Source organism: Euphorbia lathyris, chromosome 2 (genome assembly GCF_963576675.1).
Source record: "Euphorbia lathyris chromosome 2, ddEupLath1.1, whole genome shotgun sequence".
Classification (NCBI taxonomy): domain Eukaryota; kingdom Viridiplantae; phylum Streptophyta; class Magnoliopsida; order Malpighiales; family Euphorbiaceae; genus Euphorbia; species Euphorbia lathyris.
Window position 1 is genome coordinate 125,645,682 of NC_088911.1, and position 23,474 is coordinate 125,669,155.

The 23,474-nt window shown below is 37.4% G+C and overlaps 2 protein-coding genes across 2 annotated transcripts; one reads left to right on the plus strand and one right to left on the minus strand.

Moving 5' to 3' along the window:
- Positions 1-4,816: 4,816 nt before the first annotated feature.
- On the plus strand, positions 4,817-8,737 carry LOC136219846 (uncharacterized). The gene is made up of 2 exons (XM_066007403.1): positions 4,817-6,624; positions 8,600-8,737. Exon 1 carries the CDS (start codon positions 4,953-4,955, stop codon positions 6,090-6,092), a length of 1,140 nt encoding a protein of 379 aa, XP_065863475.1. The 5' UTR covers positions 4,817-4,952; the 3' UTR covers positions 6,093-6,624; positions 8,600-8,737.
- Positions 8,738-13,810: 5,073 nt separating this feature from the next.
- On the minus strand, positions 13,811-15,400 carry LOC136219847 (uncharacterized). Its single transcript, XM_066007404.1, has one exon. It carries the CDS (start codon positions 15,240-15,242, stop codon positions 14,070-14,072), a length of 1,173 nt encoding a protein of 390 aa, XP_065863476.1. The 5' UTR covers positions 15,243-15,400; the 3' UTR covers positions 13,811-14,069.
- Positions 15,401-23,474: the final 8,074 nt, after the last annotated feature.

Genomic DNA, 23,474 nt, shown 5'->3' on the forward strand with positions numbered 1-23,474 from the left:
GACATGTGCGCCCGGCAGCGGGGAACACACGTTCGGCGATCACGACGCGTGGACGCCCGACGGTGCGGAACGTGAGCTCGACGGCCGCATGGAGCGTGCACGCCCGGCGGCGCGAGACGCGCCCTGGCGGCCGTTGGACGAGCGCCCAACCGCGTCGGGCAGACGCCCAACGGCAGTTGGGCGCGCACGCCCAACGCAAGGTTGGGTGGCCGCCCAACATGCTTTGGGCGGCCGCCCAACCCCCTTGGGCGATGCCTGATTTTACTCGGGCGTCGCCCATTTGTCCGGGGACCCGTTTGCCTATAAAAGGTACGGATCCCCATGCATTTGGGGAGGGGGGGATTTCTTGGAGCCTTTCTCACTCTAAACATTTTTAGAGAGAGAAAGTGAATTTTTTTTTTGAGAAAAATATTTTTTTTTCTCAAAAATTCCGAGTTTCCTAAAGTTAAACTTTTACTAAAAAATATAAAAAAGGAAGATCGCGACTCGTGGAATCGATCGGCTTCGACTGTCAGATACCGAATTTAAGGTATTATCCGAGGACTAGACTCTTTTATTTTATTTTATTTACTCTCTTCTTCTATTTTTTTATGTGATAGTTTCTTTATTTGATTAGTTATTTATTTTATCACGTTTTATTTAATTAGCGTATTTATTTAATTTTTGTTTCGTGTTGAATAAAATTCGGTTTTGTTTTAAAATAGAAAACCTCGTTTTGATATCCCAATACGAACCGTGATCCGATAAAAAGGTAGTTCGGGTATCGAAAACGTTGAAATTATAAGTTTCTAATTTAAAAGAAATTTCCAAATAATGTTTTAAAATAAAAACATCGTTTTAGGAACTTCCGTTATTGACTATGATCCATTTTTGGTAGTTCGGAAATCCAAAACGATTGAATTAGATTTAATTTAAAGCTTTTGAATAAATCTGGAAACAATTAGAGTGCTGCTGTAATTTGCCATTTCTGTCACTAATTGCTGTTTACCTACGGATTTGCCGTCGGTAAATCTGCCAAAACGCAAAAAATGCCATTTCAGTCCCTTTTTCTCAACTTCTAAGCTTTTAATCCTTAATATATATATGTATAGTTATGTAATATATGTGTTTCAAACTATTTTAGATGTTTAGTGTATATAATTATTTAGGATGTTTGTATATCATTCTTTATTTAATTTTTAAAACATAAGTATATATATATATATTTGTTCTTTTATTCATTTGAGTTATATTAGATCCTATTTTGAAGATTATTTACTTGGGCATTTTGGGAAATAATCAATAGATATTAGTATATGTTATTTTTTGATATTTAAAACTATAATAGTTATGTATATATGTAGTTTTGGGATATTTGGGTTATTTTATTGGTTATTGAATGAAATTGTTTTGGGTAAATGTTAGGTTCTTATTTATGAGATTTATTTACTATTTTCACATCTTTAAAGTATAAATGTATTTTATCTAATATTTTCATATATGTATTATATAGTTTCCTTTTATTAACTTTTATTTTCATATTCTCTTTTTGATTTAAATGTATATATATATATGCTAGAATTACTTTATTTATTCTTTTGGATCATTCATGGGTCCATGTTTCAAATGGGCTTTATTTGATTATGAATCTTGCTTTAAATGAGTTTATTATTGTAATTATAATAGGTAGAGAGAGTCCATTAAATAAGAGGGGAAAATAAATCAAAAGAAAGAGAGTTTTCAATTTGATTATTTAAACTAATGAATTTTTAGAGGTTCCTAATGTAAATAAATGGAGTTGTTTTTTGTTAATATTTCAAATCGTTTCCAAAACACCACGTTTTAAAACCTTAATCCGTTCCAAAGGCGGATTAAGTGAACATTGTAATTAAAATCGCTTTCTTTGTGAATAATAGAGTTTTTGAATCATTTTCTTAAAGGATTTGTACAAAATAAAATTGACTTGTATGTTTAACCACGTTTTCTTAACTAAAGGTTTTTGTCTCAAACGTTTCCAAAGCACTTGAGTCGCTCCAACGGTGACTCGAGTAAACTTCACTAATCGGGGTTTTAAAACGCACCTAAATCGTTCCAACGGTGATTAAGGTACGAACCATGTAAATAAACTCGTTTTGGGGAAATAAGTTAGTGTAGAATAAACACACGGCATGACATTTAAATAAAGTTATAAATAAATCACTTCTTTCTTCCCCCTTCTCTGTGTATGTATAATATAAATAGGTGATTCTTTACTAATATAGCTTTCCAATAATATATGCTCAAAACGGTTTCTGAAAAAAGAAAGAAAAGGTTTCAAATGAATTTTAAACTTAAAGAAGTATACGATTAGTCCGTTATCGCCTAACATGCTGAGTAGGAGGCCGGTGGTTCATAACCGGGCGATGTCGGGGTGCCTAGTAGCCTTTCTCCGGAAAGGAGCTAGCCTTCTCGGCTCGTACCTAAGTTTCCCGAACCCACACCGGTCTCCCGCAAGGGATCGGTGTTCATTTTCCCCTTCGTGGGTGGCGACTCTTCCATATCTCCGAGCTCCGGTCCTGCCGAGCAGCTTGATTCCACGATCGGTTGCTTTTGGCGCCAATCACCGCTTACGTCGCCATGAGGTTGTCCACCCCCCGGTCCGCCCGGGAGATTAGGTCACGGCACCTCGTCTAACAGCGACCATCATTCTCCAGCCGTTCGGATGTATTTGCCCAGGGCACAGATCATATTCCTTCAGCACTTCTACAAAAAAGGGCAGGAGCGGCAGCCGCATCCCCGATTCTAACTGCTCCTCGTAAACGATCAGCTCATTTGCGCCACCCACAGAATGGGCTCTATTTTCTTCGCCCAACGCAACCAATTCGTAGGGCTCTCCGAGTCGGTACACCGCAGATATCGCCGGCAGGTCTGCTGAGACGATTATACTATAGGCATCTTTGATCGAAAGGGATTCCGGCCTCTTAGGACGCTCGGCTCTCTCAAAGAGCTTACCCTCGATACTAGAAGTCCCAAGAGATCGAGTCCACACCCTCTCGCGCATTTCCTCATAAATCGCGGTAAGGGGCCGCTCCGCAGTAATCAGACCCTCCGGCACAACCACTACCACCTCTAGAACGCCGGCAGCAACGCCTCCGGTAGGACGCTCGACGGTAGGCGGCGGGCGAACAACGGATTTCTTTCTTTTCTTCGCCGCACCGGCCACTGCGCTATTTTCACTATCCTTTTCCGCTCGCCTTTTTCGCGATACCGTTCGCGTCCGCGAAGCGTCTCGAAGCGTGAAGTCACCAGGGGCAACCGGCGGCAGTCTGCTTAGGGCTCCCCGTGAAGAACCCTCTGACATAATACCCCTCCCCAGAAAAGTCGAAATAAAGCAAAGAAAAACGCAAAAGCCAAGGCCAAGAGATTATACGACAAACCTTAGCAAAAGTTACGATAAACTCTGACGCGAGGAATCTCCCGAAGAGCAACAATTATCGGATGACCGCCAAATATTCAGTGCACGGGCAAATGAGGGCAGGTCGACACGATCGTAGAAGAAAGACAGAACCCACAGGAAGCAAAAGCAGACAGAAAATTTTTTCTCAGAGAAAATTGGAGAATGAAATAAAGAGATTTCATCTTACCTCTTCTGGTATTTATAGCTGGGGGGGGGGGGGGGTAAAAGGCGCCGACACAGCTCATTTTTGCAATAAATTCTTACGGCGCATGCGGGGGATTTAATTACAGATGCAATTAATGCAGCGCTACAAACAAAAAACGCATGTAGTAATCCCAAAGGTTTCTTCCAGATTAGTCCGAAGAGCCCTTCTTACGGTTGTCCACCATTTATCTGGGCGAGAAACAGAGGCAGTCCCGTATCTTCTCGCATTAAATACTCGACTTAACTCTTCGGTGGGGGGGGACTACTTGATTCGGGATATGAATCAGGGCCTGAGGCCCAGGAGGGCCCAAGGCCCAGGCACCCTCTATAAATACACAGCTCATATTGGGAATCGAGGCGGGTAACTCTTTCTATCTCTTACACAATTGATTAATAAACGCTCTTGAGCTACTAATTGTCTTGCTCGTCGGAGTATCCGCAGGGACCTTTCCCGGCGCAGGGACGAGCAATCGGCGAGCCAGACGTCATCACCGAAGGCCAGGATCACTGTGTTCGCATTCCTAGATTAGTAAGTAAGCATAGCCTAACCCCGTTATGTTAAACAAATATTGATGCTATTTTATAAATTAAGCCTAAATTAATACTTCAAAAAAAATCATAATACCTTATCCCTAGACCTAGCATGGGCCGATGAGCCCGCCCAGGTCCAGATCCATTTAGTCGGGCTTGGACACATAAAATTAGAGTCAGGTCCATCCAATCCAAGCCCAAACCCGTATAAGTCCGTCAGAAACTAGGCGAGCTTGGACTATATGAATTTACATTGGTCCGGCCCGGTCCGATATATATATGTATATATATTATAATTTATAAATATAAATTAATTATATTTTTTATGAGATGATATATATACTTACCTTAGAATTTTTCCAAACTTATTATGGTGTTGTGTGTTTTATTTTTTTATTAAGAAAAGTTGGTATTATTTTTAATTGTATTTTTTTTAATATACAGATGGACTTGTACGGACGGACTTGGGATTCATATTTTAGACCCGAACCCGACTCAATTTATTCCTGACTAGGCTGAGTTTGGGCTCGTCAGGTTTTATTAGAAAACCCGACAGGCCCGGCCCAGCCCCAGATGTAGTGCTGCCCGTGCCTTTGACAGATGTGGGAATCCCATCAAAACGACGTAGTTTTACTCTCTCTTCTTCTCTCTGAATTAGGGTTTTGCTTTCTTATTCGTAGTTTTGAATTTCTGAACTTCATCTGCTGGAATTGGAATTAGAATTGCATTTTGGGTCGAGGCTTGTCTCCAATCTCGAGCAAAGGTCAGGTCTTCTTTCACAATCTTCAGTTTAAGGTTTATCATGTTTCAATTTCTCTCCAAAACGCTTCTCCATTCTAGAAATGGTTCCACTGTCGCACCTCATAACCCATCAATGGTGATTTCATTTTCACTTAGATACTTCTCAAGTGATTCTGATAATCCAAAAACATGTGGATTATCTCCAAAATCAGCTCTCTCAGCTTCTAAAACTCTCCAATTGGAATCTTCCCAGCAGCCTGATTCGGTTGTATCCTCCTTGGAAAAGTTTGGATTCTCGAAAATTCAAATCTCTGATATGATCAGAAAGTTCCCTAAAATGCTATGTTGCCATCCCGAGAAGACCATTTCCCCCAAACTTGAGCTCTTTCGCTCTAGAGGAGCTTCAACCCCTGACCTTGTAACAATCTTCACTACCTACCCCTGGATGTTCAACATAAGCTTAGAAAATAGGTTGGTTGGTAATTTCAATTTTTTTATTGACCTATTGCAATCCGAATATAAAGCCATTGAATTGATTAAACGAAATGCTCGTGTTCTAAATACTAATCTTGAAGTTGCTCTAATTCCTAATATAAACACTTTGAGAGAAAATGGAGTGCCTGCATCAAGAATTTTGTGGTTAATTCATATTAGTTGGGTAAGTATTGCAACAAATCCAGTCAATTTTGGAAAGATTTTGGAGGAAGTCAAGGAAATGGGATTTAATCCTCTGAAATCACAGTTTGTTTTAGCAATCAAAATGTTGTCAGGATTGAGCAAATCGAAGAGGGATGAGAAGGTTGCGATTTTTAAGAGGTGGGGTTGGTCCGATGAAGATATAATTACAGCCTTCAAGAGGTTCCCATCAATTCTCTCAATCTCCGAGGATAAGCTAATGGCCGCGATGGATTTTTATGTCAACAAATTGGGTTTACACTATTCAGTCATCTTGAGTTGTCCTGCACTACTCGGATACAGCTTGAAGAATAGGCTCATTCCAAGAGGTGCAGTTATTGAATTTCTGTTATCCAAGGGTCTGGTCAAATTGGATTCAAGCATAATTAGTTTGTTCACATATTCAGAGAGGCGTTTCTTGGAAAAATACGTGAAATGTCATGAGGAAGCTCCTCGTTTAATTCAGCTGTATAACCACAAGTTAAATCTTTCCGATACAAGAAAATGTGGAGAAGATAAAGAATGACAAGGTGATGCAAATTTATGCCACTGCTTTTTCTGCGATTCTTGATTGAATTCTGAAATTCTCAGTGAAGTTGGAATCTACAACATTGAAATTCTTGTCTACTTTTGGGAAATTCATCCTGTGGAGTAAAGATATAAATTTGTGCTGCTTTTTTTGTTATAAAACTACGGAACCTTTGTTTTGCTTGAAATGGCCAAGGGATGTTCAACAAGGTCCCCTGAATCCTAGTTAATGCACTTTTGAGGGTCCTTGGATATTGAAATCTTTGCAAACTCTTGTATGCATTGCTTTCAAATCTTTCAATTCAATTTCTTCCTCAAGTTTTACTGGATCAGTGCCTTTAATCCAAACGAATCAGGTGCCAGAAGCAGCCCGGTTAACAGTTTGAAGTAGCAAATGAAGGTTCCGACTGCTGAAGTGCAAGGAGAGGCAGAGCAAAGAGCATTTGCTTTGGCATTAGGCGAGAATAGGAATTGAAGTTGGCTCAACATTGTAATGGAAGATGCAGAGACTGAGAAAATGGCTGCCTGAGGTTTTCAACTATCCTCTCAATTTATAATTTATTTATTTATTTTTATTATTAGATAGTTGATGATATGCATTTAAGTCATGATGATCCTTTCTTTGAACATAAAGATAGTAGATGTGCATTTAAATCATGATGATTGTTTGTTGCTATTTCTTGGTTCCTCTGAAACATAACATAGAATGTTTCAAACTATTTTTGTTATCAATTTCTTGGAGAATTATGTTAAATATCTAGTTTTGGCATAATGAATTCTGTAACATGGATGATTAAGTTCATGCTACATAAATAAAGAGTAAAGTAAAAATAAAAACATGTGGTTTGGTACATTTAGAAACGCAACGGCAGTTTCATAGTTAAAAACTTTTAAATTGGAGTCTGAGGTTCACGCTGTTAGCAAAAAAAGTATATGGCATCCGAATCCGAATTTTAGCTTGATATCAGCTCTAGAATTTCGGTCTTTAGGATTTGCCTGGAGACAAGAGGTTCATTAAGAGGAGTTGTTAGCCATGAATGGGAAGAGAAAAGTATATGTAGCTTTTGTGATTCACTTCCCATGGTTTGATGCTTTGAAATTAACCAAAAATAATAAGGAGAAGATGAGTTGCAGTTTAAAGTAGAAGAGACTTTGAATTTATAATGAACAAAAACATAAGAAATTTACATATCATTTTGCTTGATAGATACCTAGTCGATTCAACTTGCACCTCAACGTTTGATGACATCATAAACTTTCAAAACATCCTTTTTGTTTCTCAACATTGCTTAAATTGTCGTGGTAGTATTGCGCTGCGTCATTAACAGTTTAAGCAAGTTGACATGATGGAAATGTTTTTTTTTTCTTTTAAGAAAGTTGAGCTAAGAGGGCGAGCCTTGGCGCAACGGTAAAACTTTGTTGTCGTGTGACTGAGATGTCATGGGTTCGAGTCTTAGGAGTGGCCTCTTGCCAAAAAAAAATTGGTAAGGGAAGGCTTGCCCCCAGTACACCCTTGTGGTGGGACCCCTCCCCGGACCCTCGCTTAGCGGGGACGCGTAATGCACCGGGCCGCCCTTTTTAAGAAAGTTGAGCTAGCAGAAAGATCGTTTTAATGAAATTGAGATGATAGTCATTTGAAGCTAAGTTGAAGTGCAAAAATTCTATTGAAAGTTTGGAAGATCATTAAGCATTTGACTGCAAGTTGAAATTGAGCCCATTGGTATATATTTGTATTCAATTATTGTTGTATAGTAGAGGGTTACCTTCTATTGGAGATGTCATCTTCATCAGCTTAAAATGGATTAGTATGTTAGTAAAGTGTAAAATTCAAAGGACAATAATGTTCAGTTTAAAATTAGGAAAGAATTGAGAGATCATGTAATTTACTTGACAATTATAAGGGTTAATACACATACTTACCCTTATATTATCACGGAAAAACAGATATGTCCCTATATCAACTAAACTCACAAAACTATTCCTAAATTTTTCACAAACCTGCAATTATATTCTAATCTAATAGTTTCGTGAAAACACTTTGACTCATCATGACTCAGCACTCCCAATCCCATCCGTAGCACAATGGTTAAACCCAACACCCAACGTGGCAGCACCATCTTTAAGCCACATAAAGACAAGAGTTTCCTCCACTATATGACCGATTTTGGAGCTTTATCAGTGAAATTAGAATCAGATAACATCTCGCTCTTCTTCCTTAACCTCCTTCAATGGACTAAATACTCATACTGATCTTCCTCAACACCAACACCATTGATGATGATGATCCACACAATAAAGAGGAATCAATAGTTCAACTTTAAACTCTCTCAGAATTGTTTCCAAGCACCTAATCAAAACATATTAAGGAAAGAGTAACTACACCTTCATGTTTTTCAAGGTGTTTGTTCTTTTCACTTAAAAAGGCAAATATCACCAAAAAATTTACACATGATTGATTCGATCAATAATTTTTACTGAAATTACTTTTTTTTTTTCAAAAATCAGAGAAACTTACTTAACCAAATACGGAATCGAGAATAAAAACTAGAGCAATGAAGACACTGAAGGACCGGAAAGATTGCGATGGCTTCTAATCTTTGCGCATTTGTGATCTCTTCGTGCTCCACACCGTGTTCTATGGCCTGAAGGATGTTTCTTCGCTCTGGTATTGTCGATGGCAGTTAGGAGGGCAACGAGTGATGCCACTGTTATTTAGTCCGTTGAAGGAGGCTAATGAAGAAGAGTGAGATGCTTCTGCTGCTGTTTCTGGATACAAGGAAAAGATGAAAGAAAGGAGTTGTCCAGAAAAATTCCAGAATCTGTTTGGTTGAGAGTGAGGTAGATTAGAGAGAAAAGCAGAAAAAGATGAAAAGGAAAAAGAAGCAATTAAAACAGAAAGAGACACAAAGAGAAGAGAGAGAAGTGATGGCTGAAAGTAAGACTATGAGAAGGGATGACACCGTTAATGCCAAATAAGTAAGTCTGTTAGATTAGGGTATAATCGCAGGTTTGTGGAAAATTCAGGGATAGTTTTGTGAGTTTATTTAATATGAGGGCATTTCTATTTTCCCGTGATAATACATGGGCAAATATGTGTATTAATCCCAATTATAATTATTGCAACGAAAGCTCGTTTTTAACAAGATATTTATTAAATATGAAAGTAAATTTTTTTTGAAAATGAAATATGAACTAATACAAATTCTAAACATAATTTTTTTTGAAAATGAAATATGAACTAATACAAATTCTAAACATAAATGGACTTTAATAACACAACCTGGGTTTAATATCTCTTTAGCTCCTATACTTGTCTAAAAAAAGTTAACTACTTCATGTATTTTGCAAAAGTTCATTATGACATTTAAGCAAGTTGAAAGGACTATTCAGAACATTTTGAAAGTTAAAAGGAGCCAATCAAAAGTTTAGGACAAGTTCAAAAAGCGTATAATGGAATGAAGGGAGTAGTTAGTACAGTAGTGTTCACATGGACCCTAATGACCACGGTGAATTTGGTCATTCACCGTTAGATGTGGGCTGATTAAAATCCTAAGCTGGAGATTCAAAGCATCCTAATACTTAGATTTAATTAACCTGTGAATGATCAAATTCACATGGTCATTAGGGTCCATGTGAAAAATACTGGTAGTCAGTATATTAAAATAACAATAACATCATTTATACGATCCTCAAATCTGCAATCCCCATTTCCTTTTACAAGAATAAATTGCTAGCTGATGTTACTCTTCAGTTTGCTCAGGAAATTTTGGAGAACCGGATCCTCTAAGACTAATTGACAAACACGTGTTCAAACTGATACAGAAAGAGAAAGCTATTAAATGCAGCTTCTTAATAGCAAATCAATTAAATTAACACATATCATCCCACCATCCTTTGAACCTTGCCTACTCATAGCTCCCATTTGTATAGTGTTTTTAGGATCGTTTTAGATCGTTTTTCCTTTGTTTCTATTTAATTTCAGTATCGTTTTATTACTTTTTAGTTAAAATTAGAAATTTCCTTTATTTATGGCATTTTTGGTGTTTTCATGGATTTCCAAGGACCTTTCGTGCATTTCCGAACCAGACCCAAGCCTATTAGAGCATTTCCGGATTATTCAGGGACCGTCAGAGCACTTTTGGGATTCATCAGTGACCATTAGAGCACTTTTCGGAAGCCCAGGGACCTAAACGGATAAAAGCCGGAGCAAAATCGCCCCTTTTAGGACCTATCTCGTCGAGACAATAACTGTCTCATCGAGACAGGCCCTCATATCGTCGAGACAAGACGAGACGAGGCGGGGCAAGGCGCACCAGCGCCTTCCCCCTTGCTGAAATTCGCGGATCAGGGCCCAGAAGCCCATTTAAACACTTTGTAAATGCCTATTTTACCTGGAGACATTAGGTTTCCTCCCTAACTCTATAAATAGGGAGCTAATCCTAATCTTTCAGGGGGATTAGCCATTCAATAAATCGGAGAGCCGTTAGAGCTTTCTCTCCTCCATAATGTAGATTTTTAGCTTTCAGTTTTATTTTCCTTCTTTCTAGATTAGGTTTATTTTTAGTTTTTATTTCCTTCAAGAACGATTGATGGGGGAAGCGCTTGATCTTCTATTTTGTAATTGGAATCGACAAACGGGTTCTAGATTTCTTCTCTCTTTCCCTTTTGTCTTTTACCTTTATATTCAATTGAAGCTCTTTTCCATTATTCATATTGCTATGATTGGTTTGTCTATGAACCGATCCCCATCCAATTTGGGATGGGGATGGAATTGATTGTATGAATATGTATGATTAGGGATTTAGGACCTTTGATTGATCAGTTTATGCATGCTTAATGCCTAGATATTGTTAGGAACAGAATTTATGCTAGAATGAACATTGATAATGATCAACTAGCCTGTTTATGTATATAATGTGCTTAATGCCTGTGACCCTGACATTAAATAGGATTATAGATAGATGAGAACCTGACCACGGAATCATCTATACCGAACTTGTGTAAATTTGACTTCGCTAGAGACCACTAGGAATGAAGCTTTGTGGCTGGGCTACGGCTTTAGCCTTAGTTGTTAATAAACCTAATGCTTTGCATGACCTAGGGTATATGCCTAATCAAGCCGTCACCCGAATGCATGTGAATAGGATAGACGAATACTGATCTCATTTGTCTTTCACTTAGGACAATTACCTTCAAATCACTGGTAAAATATAACTCTGAACTCCCTAAACACATACATAGGATTTAATCAAAGGATTCCTCAGCATAGATTGTAAACCTTCTACCCTGTCAATTGTTCACTTTATCTTGTTATTGATTTCAATTTAGTTAATTAGTTATTCCAAACCCAAACCTTTATCCAAACTCTCTAAACAATTAGATCATTCTAGGTAGATTTGCTAGTTGTAACAAATAGTCTTTGTGGTTCGATCTCGTGCTTAGCACAATATTACTTGTTGCAATAGGATACACTTGTCCTATTAAATGCTACTTTACGAGCATCACCTACAAGGTTCATATTGCAAAACCAGGAGTTATTCACAAAATCCCAAGTAGCTTCTGGTGGTCTATCTGACCTCCAGTATATATGAACATGGCTGCTGAGAGGTTCCTCAAGAAGCTTTGTTGAAACTACCACTTGAGCAGCTAGTTGCCTCTTAAGTTGAGAAATATTTCGATGAATTGAGGATCCTTCAGACATGATCCTTTCTAATCCTGTCTATAAGGCTCTATCTTAACAAAAACCTAAGCTCCCATATTGAACTTTATGCCAGTTATGTGCAAATCAGCCAATGGTGTCATTTGTGATGCAGTGTGAAAGTTGGTGTTATACCACCATTATGCCAAAGATAGCCATTTAATCCATGCTTTAAGATTGTTATTGGTCATAGATCTGAAATGTTTCTAAACATCTATTAACCACTTTTGTCAAGCCATCAGTTTGAAGGTGATAGGTTGTAAATAGAGGTGGCACTCGGAAAGGAATTATCCGAAAACCACAGGTATCTAAACCGACGGAAATGGGAAATAACCGTAAAAATTGGGGATGGGAACGGGAATTTTTAATAATTAAATTTTTGTATATATAAAAATAAATATTATTAATTTATTGGGCATGGGGATTCCCCGAAACCATAGCAAAACCGTATGGGGAGGGGATGAGGATGAAAAAATCCTCGAATCATTTAATGGGGATTCCCCGAAACCGTTCCGTAAACATTTGGGGACTTAGTGGTAAATGCATACCCGTCGCGCCCCGTTGCCACCCCTAGTTGTAAATCGTAGAAGTTCCACTTCATGTAATTTAAAGAGTTCAGTCTAGAAAGAGCTAACAAATACATGATCCCTGTTGGTAACCCATTTAGCTTAAAGATTTTATCTAAGTACGCTTGTGCCATAGACAGAGTTGTATAAGGATGACTTAACCCCGCATACTTGCTCAATATGAACAACTACCCTTATGCCTTCCTTCCCTCCTGATTTTGGTAAGCCCTCTACAAAATCCATGCTGACTTCACTCCACACATTCTTTGGTATAGGTAGTGGCTGTAGAAGACCAGAGGAACTCATATTTTCAGGTTTACATGTTTGATAAGTGATGCAATTCCTGATATAATTTCGTACATCCTTTTCCATTCCCTTCCCATGGAAAAGCAACTGCAATCTCTTATGAGTTCCCTCAACAATGGAGCTCTGTTGCTTAGTGAACATTTCTTCAATCATCAGTTCCTGCTTCTTACTGTGCTCGATGAACATGTTCTTTACCATGGTTTTGAGGTTATTCTCAATTTTTTTTTGAGCTCCTGAGATCGAGTTCCATCCGCCATTAAGTTTGGATATGGTGGGGTAAACCACACAGGTAAGGAAAGTTGCTCTGATACCAAATAATACTTGATAAACTTCTTAACTAGAAATGAAAATATACGAGAATCTAAGGAAGAGAGAGAACTTTTCATCTAATTGTATAATAAAAAACGTACAGGGAAGGACAGCTTATAGCCATTGCTGCCTTGGGAAGAGGAAGGTTAATTGATAAACACGTGTCCAAGCCGTTACAGAGAGAGAAAGCTGTTAAACGCAGCTTCTTAATAAGAAAACACGAATCAATTAAATTAACACATATCAGGTACAAACTGCAGTTGTTATGGTTTTTGTTTTATGAGGAGCATATCTTGGCCTCACTCTTCTAAAATCAAACATTGATCTCTACAGTAGTTAAATGTAAACATATCTACTAACAAACCCCACAATTAATGGTGACTCAATTTCCAGCAGCAGCTCCTGTTTCTCCCCCTCCTCAAAAGCTATTACAACTTATGATAGACAGACTCAATTTGAATAGACTAATGGCCGTAAAGACGATACTTCCTTATTTCTCAGATGATGATCTTTAGTCTCTTCCACATATTTGAAACTCTAAATGTTTTACACATTCACATCTCTGAATTGTTCACTACTAGTACTTGTACTGCATTTATTCTGTTCAAATTGTTCATTCTATCTAACTTCTAATCGAGCTAAGACTTTTTAATGCTCGTTTAGTTCTACTTTTGTCATTGTTCACTCCAAACAAACAACGAGATAAACTTGTTTTTAGTTAGAATTGAGATACGACTGTTTCTAGCGCCTAACGCCTACCAACAACAACATACATCAAACAACTAGATGAACCAAACAGGCCCTCAGAGTTTGTCAAAGTTCATACTTAAAAGAACCTTGAAAAACAAACATTTGACTTTCAATTTCATCCAAATTTACATGAAATTGGTATATAATAAAATAAATCTTTGGAATCCAAGTTATTCTGATTCAATGTGTATTAACAATTACAGTAACTGATAAAGTATCTAACTGTAGTAGTATCAATAACCCAATCACTTGAAATTCAAGCAAGGAAACCTCTAAAGGACATGTAATTACACAAAGAAACAAATGATCATATACCAAATAAATGCCATCATCATTGTATCAAATATTAATGATTACCAGGCTCATCATCTTCATCCTCTATATCCCAATTCAAGTCTTCATCTTCCTCTTCCTCTTCCTCTGCAGCATTCAATCGCTTTCGCAAATCTACTAATCTACTGGTGGAAGTCCTGCTTCCCATGGCTTCTTCCCCCAAAGTATCATCATTCATCCCAATTTCTTCAATTTCATCCCAACCAAGGTCTTCCTCCGGCGAGGATTGGGTTGAAACCACTGTCAAATCACTATCTTTACAAGAGTCACCATTATCCCCCTTCTCCTCACACTTGACATCATCCTCACTCACATTTTCCATGGCATTTTCAGACCTTCCAATGCTAATATTGTTTTGGCTAGATTGGCCTTGTGGTGAGGATTCAACTTCATCATCGAAATCCCATCTTAAATCCTCATCTTCACCAGAAATTGCTCTCTTAACAAGCAATGCTCTGGCCTCCTCTGCTTGCTTCAGTTTATGTAATTTAAAGAAATATCTACTCCAAAACCCTTCATTATCTACTCTACTAGGTACCACTTCATTATAGATTTCTCGAATAACCCCATTTTCACTAAATAAACTATCAATCTCCTCTCTTCGCTCTTCTACAGAAAAAGACACTAATCTCCATTGCTCATACTCCATTTCATTCTCTGGTTCGGTACAGTACGTATTCAAGTCGCATTGTAAAGCATGAACTTGCATATCAAATCGACTGTACCGTTTCAAATTCAAAGATTGTTGATTTCCATCGGCAAATTGTTTATCAGAAGATTCTGCATCATCATAATCAGGAGCAAGAAATGAGTCCCTACCATGAGAGATGATCTGAGAGGTGGATTTCCACACAGTGGCTCCTATATCATCGATTGCTTGCCCGACGGTTTCAAGCGATTCCTGCGCGACGGAAGCACCGACCTCGAGCGAACCCGGGAGGTCCTTGACGGCCCGGGAGGCTACTTCCCTAATCACCGATGTCTCCTTTCGGATACCGGATCCGAATTCCTCTAGGTCTTTGCGATAGTTTTCGATCATGGACTCAGATTTCGTGGCCAGGGTTTGGATCAATCCGCCGAAGGACCACGTCGGATTAGGATCGGGATTCTGGGGGCTATCGGGTGAGGAATCAGGTGAATCGGGCGGTGTAGGCTCATCTGCGAAAACGGAATTGAAGAAATTCATTGGAATGGAATTAAAAGGGATTAGAAAAAGATTGCGCTTTTGTTATCGGCGGGGTTTTAGAGATGGAAAAAGAAGAAAGAAGAAGAAGAAGAAGGCGGTGGCTGTGGCGGAGGGAATTACCCGCCGCTGATCAAGGAATATTCTAGTTTTTATTTGAGGTGTTTTTCGAAAAAGGAATTATTTATAAAAAAATTCCAATTTTGTACGGGCAAATAATTTATTAGTCCCACTTTTTTTTTTCGTAACACTGTTCTCTTATTTCAGAAAAACACAATATAAGGCACTATCTTTTCTCGATATTAACCATTTGGTCCTTTTATTTATATTTTTAGATTTTTGACCGAACATTTTTAGCTTTTAAGACTCCCACAGTATAATACAAAATGATCATGCTATTCTGTTATTTTTTGTTTGTCTGTTTATACCAAATATAATGGTTAAAAAAAATAGACAAAAGGAATAAATAGTTAATATTGATAAAAGATAGAGATTTTATAATGTGATTTTCAAAATAAGGGGACTAAACAGTATGTTAGATAAAAATGAAGGGTCTAATAAATTATTTACCCATTTTGTAATTATGCGTCTTTCAGTTGTGTTTACATGGATCCTGTTGACCACGGAAATTTGATCATTCACCGTTAGATCTAGACCGTCTAGATCTAACGGTGAATAACCAAATTTTCGTGATCATCAGGGTTCATGTGAACGCAACTTATGCAAATCTAGAGAGTTATTTTTTTTTCAAGGTTAAACCATATCCATAAATTAAGGTGCTACTTTATTGAAAGAAAAAAAAAACATAAACAAAATAATCATATTCTGTCGATTTAAATGTGATCAACCTTTCCATTAAAAAAATTGTAATCTCGAAAACTTGAAATTTATAACTAATTTTAAAAGGTTAGCTCTTTTATTATTTGATACATTTTACAAAGAGTAATACTTGGTAACTATTTCACACATGCTGAGGCTATGGCACTTCGGGAAAGCATTCATTGGATAACCTCGTTATCTTACCAAGCTGTTCACTTTGAGATTGATGTAAAAGGAGTTGTGGATAGCATAGCGACCGAAGGTCGGGATGATTCAGAGTATGGAAATGTAATTCAAGATATTAGAGGGCTTTTACTTATTTATTCTGACTGTTTTGTGTCTTTTGTTTCTCGATCGGCAAATGCTGCAAGTCATATTATATCCCGCTCGGTCCATTCCAATACTGATCGGTTTGAAGTTTTCCAAGTTCATGTTTTCCTACTGGAGGCTTTTGTAAGGATTCCATTTCGATTTAATCAATATTTGATCTTTTATTTTTAAAAAAAAAAATACTTGGTAAGTATTTCATAAAGATTAATGAATTCAAATTGAGTTAATGATGAAATATAAATTTAAAATTGAGGTAGAATACTTTTTCAGGAATAAGGTGTAAAAATAGTTCTAACGTTTACATTATGAGTAATTTTACCCTTAACATCTAAAATGATGTAATTTTACCTATAACATTGGCAGTCAAGAACAAATTTACCACTAACGTTGACAAGTTGAGTCAATTTGAGAAATAATTCATCAAATTATCTTTCCGATCATGGATTTTGTCATTTATACTTCACATGTACATCATTTTATCACTCATTAGTAACAGATAACAAACATATGAATAGATGTGAATTTTCTAAAAATAAAATAACAGGATATATTGGTTTTTGTACGAGTTGAACAAAAAAGATTCTCATATTTCACCGAATTTATAAATATTAATATCCAAACTATTATTAAATCATAAAAAATATGAAATTTTTTTAGATCAAAATATCTGTGTTCTATAATAATGTCAGAAATTGATCCAACTTACCATTATTAGGGGTAAAATTGATCTCTGCTGCTAGTATTAGGGATAAAATTATACCATTTGAGACATTAAAAGTAAAATTATTCCTGATTATAAACGTTAGGGGTATTTTTATACCTTATCCCATTTATTAAATTCACTAATATATAATAACTTTCGTGAATACTATTTTGCAGCCATTAATATTCTCCTAACACATAAAATATTCGTTAATGCTGTTTTTTACGAATAAATCCTTTAGTACCGTTGAAATGAAAAGTCGTCTTGCTAGCTTATGGCCTCCGAAAGGGGATATCCATAAACTTAAATGGAGCCAAATCACTTCATTTTTTTAGTTTTTTTATGAAGTTGATCGTAATGTCCAATATAAAATTATTGGGAAGGGTATAGAGAATACACTGAAATATTATCTATTATCAGTTTTGATCACATGCACCAAATTCACTTGCTTATTAAAGTGCATGTAAAAATTCCTGACAGTTTGCTTTTGTTTTGAGACGGTCTACTATTGATAATGTTCAAATACCCTTTGCAAGTCTTCATTATATGAATGACAAGAATAGAGATTAAGAGGGTGAAGTTGATCTAAAAATTGTCATCAGTAAAACATATTGATTGGGGGTTTTTAGAAGCTGTTTTAACGGCATGGCTTTTAATGAAAAATGTGTTGGGTGGTTGATGCTTTGTGTTGAAATAATATCATACTCAATCTCTGTAAATGATAATTTTATTGGTCTTACTAACCCTGGTTGTGGGTTTAGATAAGGTGATCCTATTTCACCTTATCTTTTTATTATATGTTCTAAAGTGCTGTCTAACCTGATTCTTACCTTTGAGACTGTAAATGAATTCTATGTTCGTCGTGTTTCTAATGGTGCTCCTAGTGTTTCTCATTTACTGTTTTTCAATTATAGTTTTCTTTTCTTTAAAGTTGCAATGGAAGAGATTAAAACAATTATGGAGATTGTTGCGAATTATGAGATTACGTCTGGTCAGATCATTAATCTCCAAAAGTCTTAAAGTTCGGTTGTAATTTTATTGGAAAGTCAACATCTACTCCTAGGTTTTTCATTTTCTAGATAAATCTCCACTAATATCTAGATTTTCTTTGTTGATCTTTTTGTACACCGACATAAATGAGTGGTGTAAAATCAAGAGTTCCAACTATAAATAAGTGAGAGTTTAGCAAAATAAGTGTAAGAGAAAATAAGTGAGAGAAACAAGTTAATGAGTGTATGAATAAAAACTTATGTGTTGGTGAGAAAGAGTGAGTTATAATATAGAGTTCTTAATTATATTAATTTGATTCAGTGTTAGTCCTCCAATTTATTTAACAAGCGGTATCAAAGCGGACGGTCAGGGACCGGTACGTGGTGGAGTGCAAGCAAGCGGTCAGGGACCGGGAGTCGAGTGCTTCGAAAGTTCACGATCTGGGATCGTGGTGGTACGAGATATTTTTAGCGCGCAGTCCGGGACTGTAAAAATTATTGGTCGGTGTTACTTGGTTAATTAAAGGAGAAAACCAAGTTGTGATGGCAGACATGTCTATCTCGGTAAGCACTCTGGAAAAACTCAATAAGAATAATTATAGTACTTAGTGTACTCGTATGCAATTTTATTTGCTCGGCCAAGATTTATGGGAGACAGTTGGAGGTAATGACACAACACCTCCGATGAAACAAAATGACCTTAAAAAGTGGAAGGTCAAGTGTGGTAAAGCTATGTATGTTTTATCAATTTCGATGGAGGACGATTTGCTGCAACGCATCAAGGATGCTAAAACCCCCCCAAAGAAGCATGAGACACTCTTGCCGGGGTATCTGCAAGAACGAACGATGCCAAGCTCTAATAACTCGAGAACGAGTTACTGTCGGTCTCGCAAAATGACATGACGGTGAGTCAATATTTTACTAAAGTTAAAACTTTATGTAAAGAAATTTTAAAATTGGACCCTACAAATAAAATTACTGAAACAAGAATGAGAAGAATAATAATCCCTGGGGTGCATCCCGAATTTAACGCGCTTGTCACGGCAACCCGTGGATGGGCTAAAGAGCCAAGTTTAAATGAATTAGAAAATACATTGGCTAATCAAGAGGCTCTAGACAAGCAAATGTCTAAAATCTTAGTCAATGATGAAGATAAAACTCTTTTTATCAATAAAAAGAGCAAGGATCCAAAAATCATGAGATCGAAAAATGGCGAAAGATTCAAAGAAGGATGACAAAAAAGGCAACAAGGGGGAGCTCACCACAACCACAATCAAGCGTACGAGAAGACACATCGACACAAGAACGATCAATGCTATAATTGTGGCAAAAGAGGCCACTATGCTCGAGATTGTAGATACAAGAAAGCATAAGGAAATGCTGCAACATCCACACATGCTCAAGATGAAAGAGAAGAAGATTGGGACTTCGAGGCTTCATGTGCAATTATAGAGCCAGTGACATGTGATACAATCATGCCCTCCAAAGAAGATGCACAAGATGAGTTAGCACTTACCACTGTAAGTAATAAATTTATCAATTACAATAATGATTGGATAGTAGACTCTAGATGCTCTAACCATATGACTGAAGACAAGGAAAAATTATCAAGCATGATAGAGTATAAAGGGGAACGAGTTGTTGTTACCACGAACAACTCAAAACTACCAATCACACATGTTGGGAAGACGATGGTCGTGCCTCGATACAACTCTAAGGAAGTGCAATTTGAGAATGTATTTCATGTACTTGGGATGATAAATAACTTGATATCAGTGTCGCAGTTGACATCCTCAGGCAACTACGTGGTATTTGGTCCGAACGACGTGAAGGTGTATCAAATTCCGAGGCTAACAAGCACACTGCTTATGGAGGGAAGAAACTTGATTCTGTCTACTAATGTCAGCACAAACAGCCTATATAGACAAAGCCAGAAAGAACGAGACAACCGATCTGTGGTATGCATGCTTGGGACACGTGTGCTATCATAAGTTGAAGGTGATGATGAAGAAGTCGATGCTCAATGGACTTCCACAACTTGATGTTCGAGAAGACATTGTATGTGCTGGATACCAGTTCGGGAAAGCACATCAGTTGCCGTATGAAGATTCTCAGTATCGAGCAAAGGAGTCACTCGAGTTGGTGCATTCTGATGTATTTGGTCGTGTGAAGCAGCCATTAGTCAGTGGTCATCAATATATGATAACTTTTATTGATGATTTCTCAAGGTACATGTGGGTGTACTTTATGAAAAACAAATCAGAAGCATTTCGCAAGTTCCAAGAGTTCAAAAAGAAGGTCGAGAAGGAACTTGATATGAAGGTCCAATGCCTTCGCACTGACAATGGAGGATGGTATACTTCACACGAGTTCTCAAGATATTTGCAAGACTGCAAGATTCAACGACAACTGACTTGTCCTAACACTCCAAAACAAAATGGTGTAGCAGAAAGGAATGACAGACACCTTGCAGAGATATGCAGGAGTATGTTACACGCGAAGAACATTCCACCTCGGTTATGGGCAGAGTGTATGAAGACAGATACAGATGTTATCAACAAACTACCACAAGGACCACTTAGATTCATTTCACCCTTCGAGAAGATATGGAAGATCAAACCCACTGTAAGTCACTTTCGAGTTTTTGGTTGCGTATGTTATGTTTTCATTCCTGATTATTTATGCAGTAAGTTTGATAAGAAAGCAATAAGATGCATCTTCGTGGTTATGATAATAAAAAAAAGGGATGGAAATGTCGTGACCCAACAATATGGAGGTATTATACTTCAAGGAATGTGGTGTTTGACGAAGCTTCATCCTGGTGGTCTCCTCATAAAGTTGTACTACCCGATTCAAAAGAAATTGAGGACAAATTACAAGAAAAACTTGAAAAGGACGAGGCGGCTGAAGAAATCACTCAAGAAGTGGAATCGGTAGAAGAAAACCTCGGGAGCAAGTCATCTGAAAAGACTCAATCTCCATGGCATACAAGAGTATATCAAACACCTGAAGAAGAACGACCAAGTCAACTCGAGGAAATTGTTGATGATGATAAAACAACAGAAGAACAACAATCACCGGTACGGAGGTCAACATGAAAACGGAGATCAAATCCTAAGTACGCAAATGCGGCAGTGATTGAAGAATCAATTAAAGAGCCTGAGACGTACGAAGAAGCATCGTTAAGTAAGGAGTGGAGAAAGGCTATGCAGGAAGAAATAGATGTCTTAAAGCAGAATGAAACTTGGGATTTAGTTCCCAAACCCAAAGATGTGAAGCCTATTTCCTGCAAATGGGTTTATAAAGTAAAGGAGCGCCCTGACGGGTCAATTGAGAGATACAAAGCTCGATTGGTGGCTCAAGGATTCTCACAGAAGTATGGTCTGGACTATGATGAGACATTTACTCCAGTTGTGAAGATAACCACAGTACATGTTCTACTAGCACTTGCAACTCGTAAATATTGGAAGTTGTGGCAGATGGATGTGAAGAATGCTTTCTTACATGGCGAATTGGATCGAGAGATATACATGGACCAGCCTCAAGGGTTCGAGAGCAAGGCTCAACCAAACTATGTATGCAAGCTGAAGAAAGCGTTGTATGGATTGAAGCAAGCACCAAGAGCATGGTACGGGAAAATAGCGGAGTTCCTGATTCAAAGTGGCTACATGATGGCACCAGCTGATTCTAGCTTGTTCGTGAAAGCCCAAGGTGAGAAATTGGCTATAGTATTAGTTTATGTTGATGATCTTATCATCACAGGTGATGATGTTGCGGAGATCATTCAAGTCAAAGCCAACTTATCAGTACGTTTTCAAATGAAATCACTGGGAGAATTAAATCATTTCCTTGGTCTTGAAGTTGAGTGCACGAATGAAAGACTTTTCTTGTGTCAGTACAAGTATACAAAGGATCTTTTGGAGAAATTTGGGATGCTAAAGTGCAAGTCAATTACAACTCCAATAGAGGTACACATAAAGTTATGTTCCGCCGAAGGGAAGGAGTTGGAGGATGCTACCATGTACAGACAACTAGTTGGAAGCCTGATCTATCTCACTCTGACGAGGCCAGATATATCATATGCAGTAAGCATGGTAAGTCGATTCATGCAAAATCTGAAGAAGCCTCATTTAGAAGCTATTCGACAAATTCTTCGATATGTTCAAGGTACGATGGATTATGGTATTTTATACAAGAAATGAGGAAAGTATGAGGTGCGTGGATATTGTGATGCTGATTACATTGGAGATCATAACACAAGACGTTCGACTACAGGTTACATGTTTAGTCTCAGATTAGGACCTATATCTTGGTGCAGCAAGAGACAACCTACGGTTTCAATGTTAAGTACCGAAGCAGAGTACAAAGCAACAGCCACAGCAGCTGAAGAATGTACCTGGTTGATACAATTTATGAAGGATCTTCATCAGCCAGTCAATTACTCGGTACAGTTATATTGTGATAATCAGTCAGTGATACACTTGACTGAAAATCCAATGTTCCACGCAATAACTAAACATGTGGAGGTGCATTATCATTTTGTACTAGAGAAAGTCTTATGTGGAGACATCACGATGCAGTATGTGAAGACCGAAGATCAAATTGCTGATATATTTACTAAAGGTCTTCATGGTGCAAAATTCGAACAGTTCAGAAAGCAACTTGGGATGGTAAATAAGTATGAGATCATGTAAAGTCGATGTTGAGGGGGAGTATTGGAAAGTCAACACCTACTTTCTAGGTTCTTCATTTTCTAGATAAATCTCCATTAATCTAGATTTTCTTTGTTGATCTTTTTGTACACCGATATAAATGAGTGGTGTAAAATCAAGAGTTCCAAACATAAATAAGTGAGAATTTAGCAAAATAAGTGTAAGAGAAAATAAGTGAGAGAAACAAGTTAATGAGTGTATGAATAAAAACCTGTGTGTTGGTGAGAAAAAGTGAGTTGTAATATAGAGTTTTTAATTATATTAATTTAATTCAATGGTAGTCCTCCCATTTATTTAACAGATTTGTCCAATGATGTTCGTTCGGCTATTTTGTGATTTGTTGAGAGTCCATTCTCATCTTGACACAAGTAGTTGTCTAGGCTTACCATCTTTTATTTGTATGTCTAAACGAGCCATTTTTGTTTCTTTAAATAATAACTGGCTTTGGAAAATGTTTGATAATTGGAACTTGATGTTCTTATCTAATGCATGAAAGGAAGTTTTACTCAAATTTGTAGCACGCTCTTCCTATTTTTGGTATGAGCACCTTCCCTCTTAAATTTCTGCATGATGAACTTCAATATTAGGAAGCGATCTTGATTAGTGGTAACAAAATCTAATAACTATTATTAAGTTGTATGGTGATGTTCTAATATTTTGCCACATTATCTAAAATTCTAAT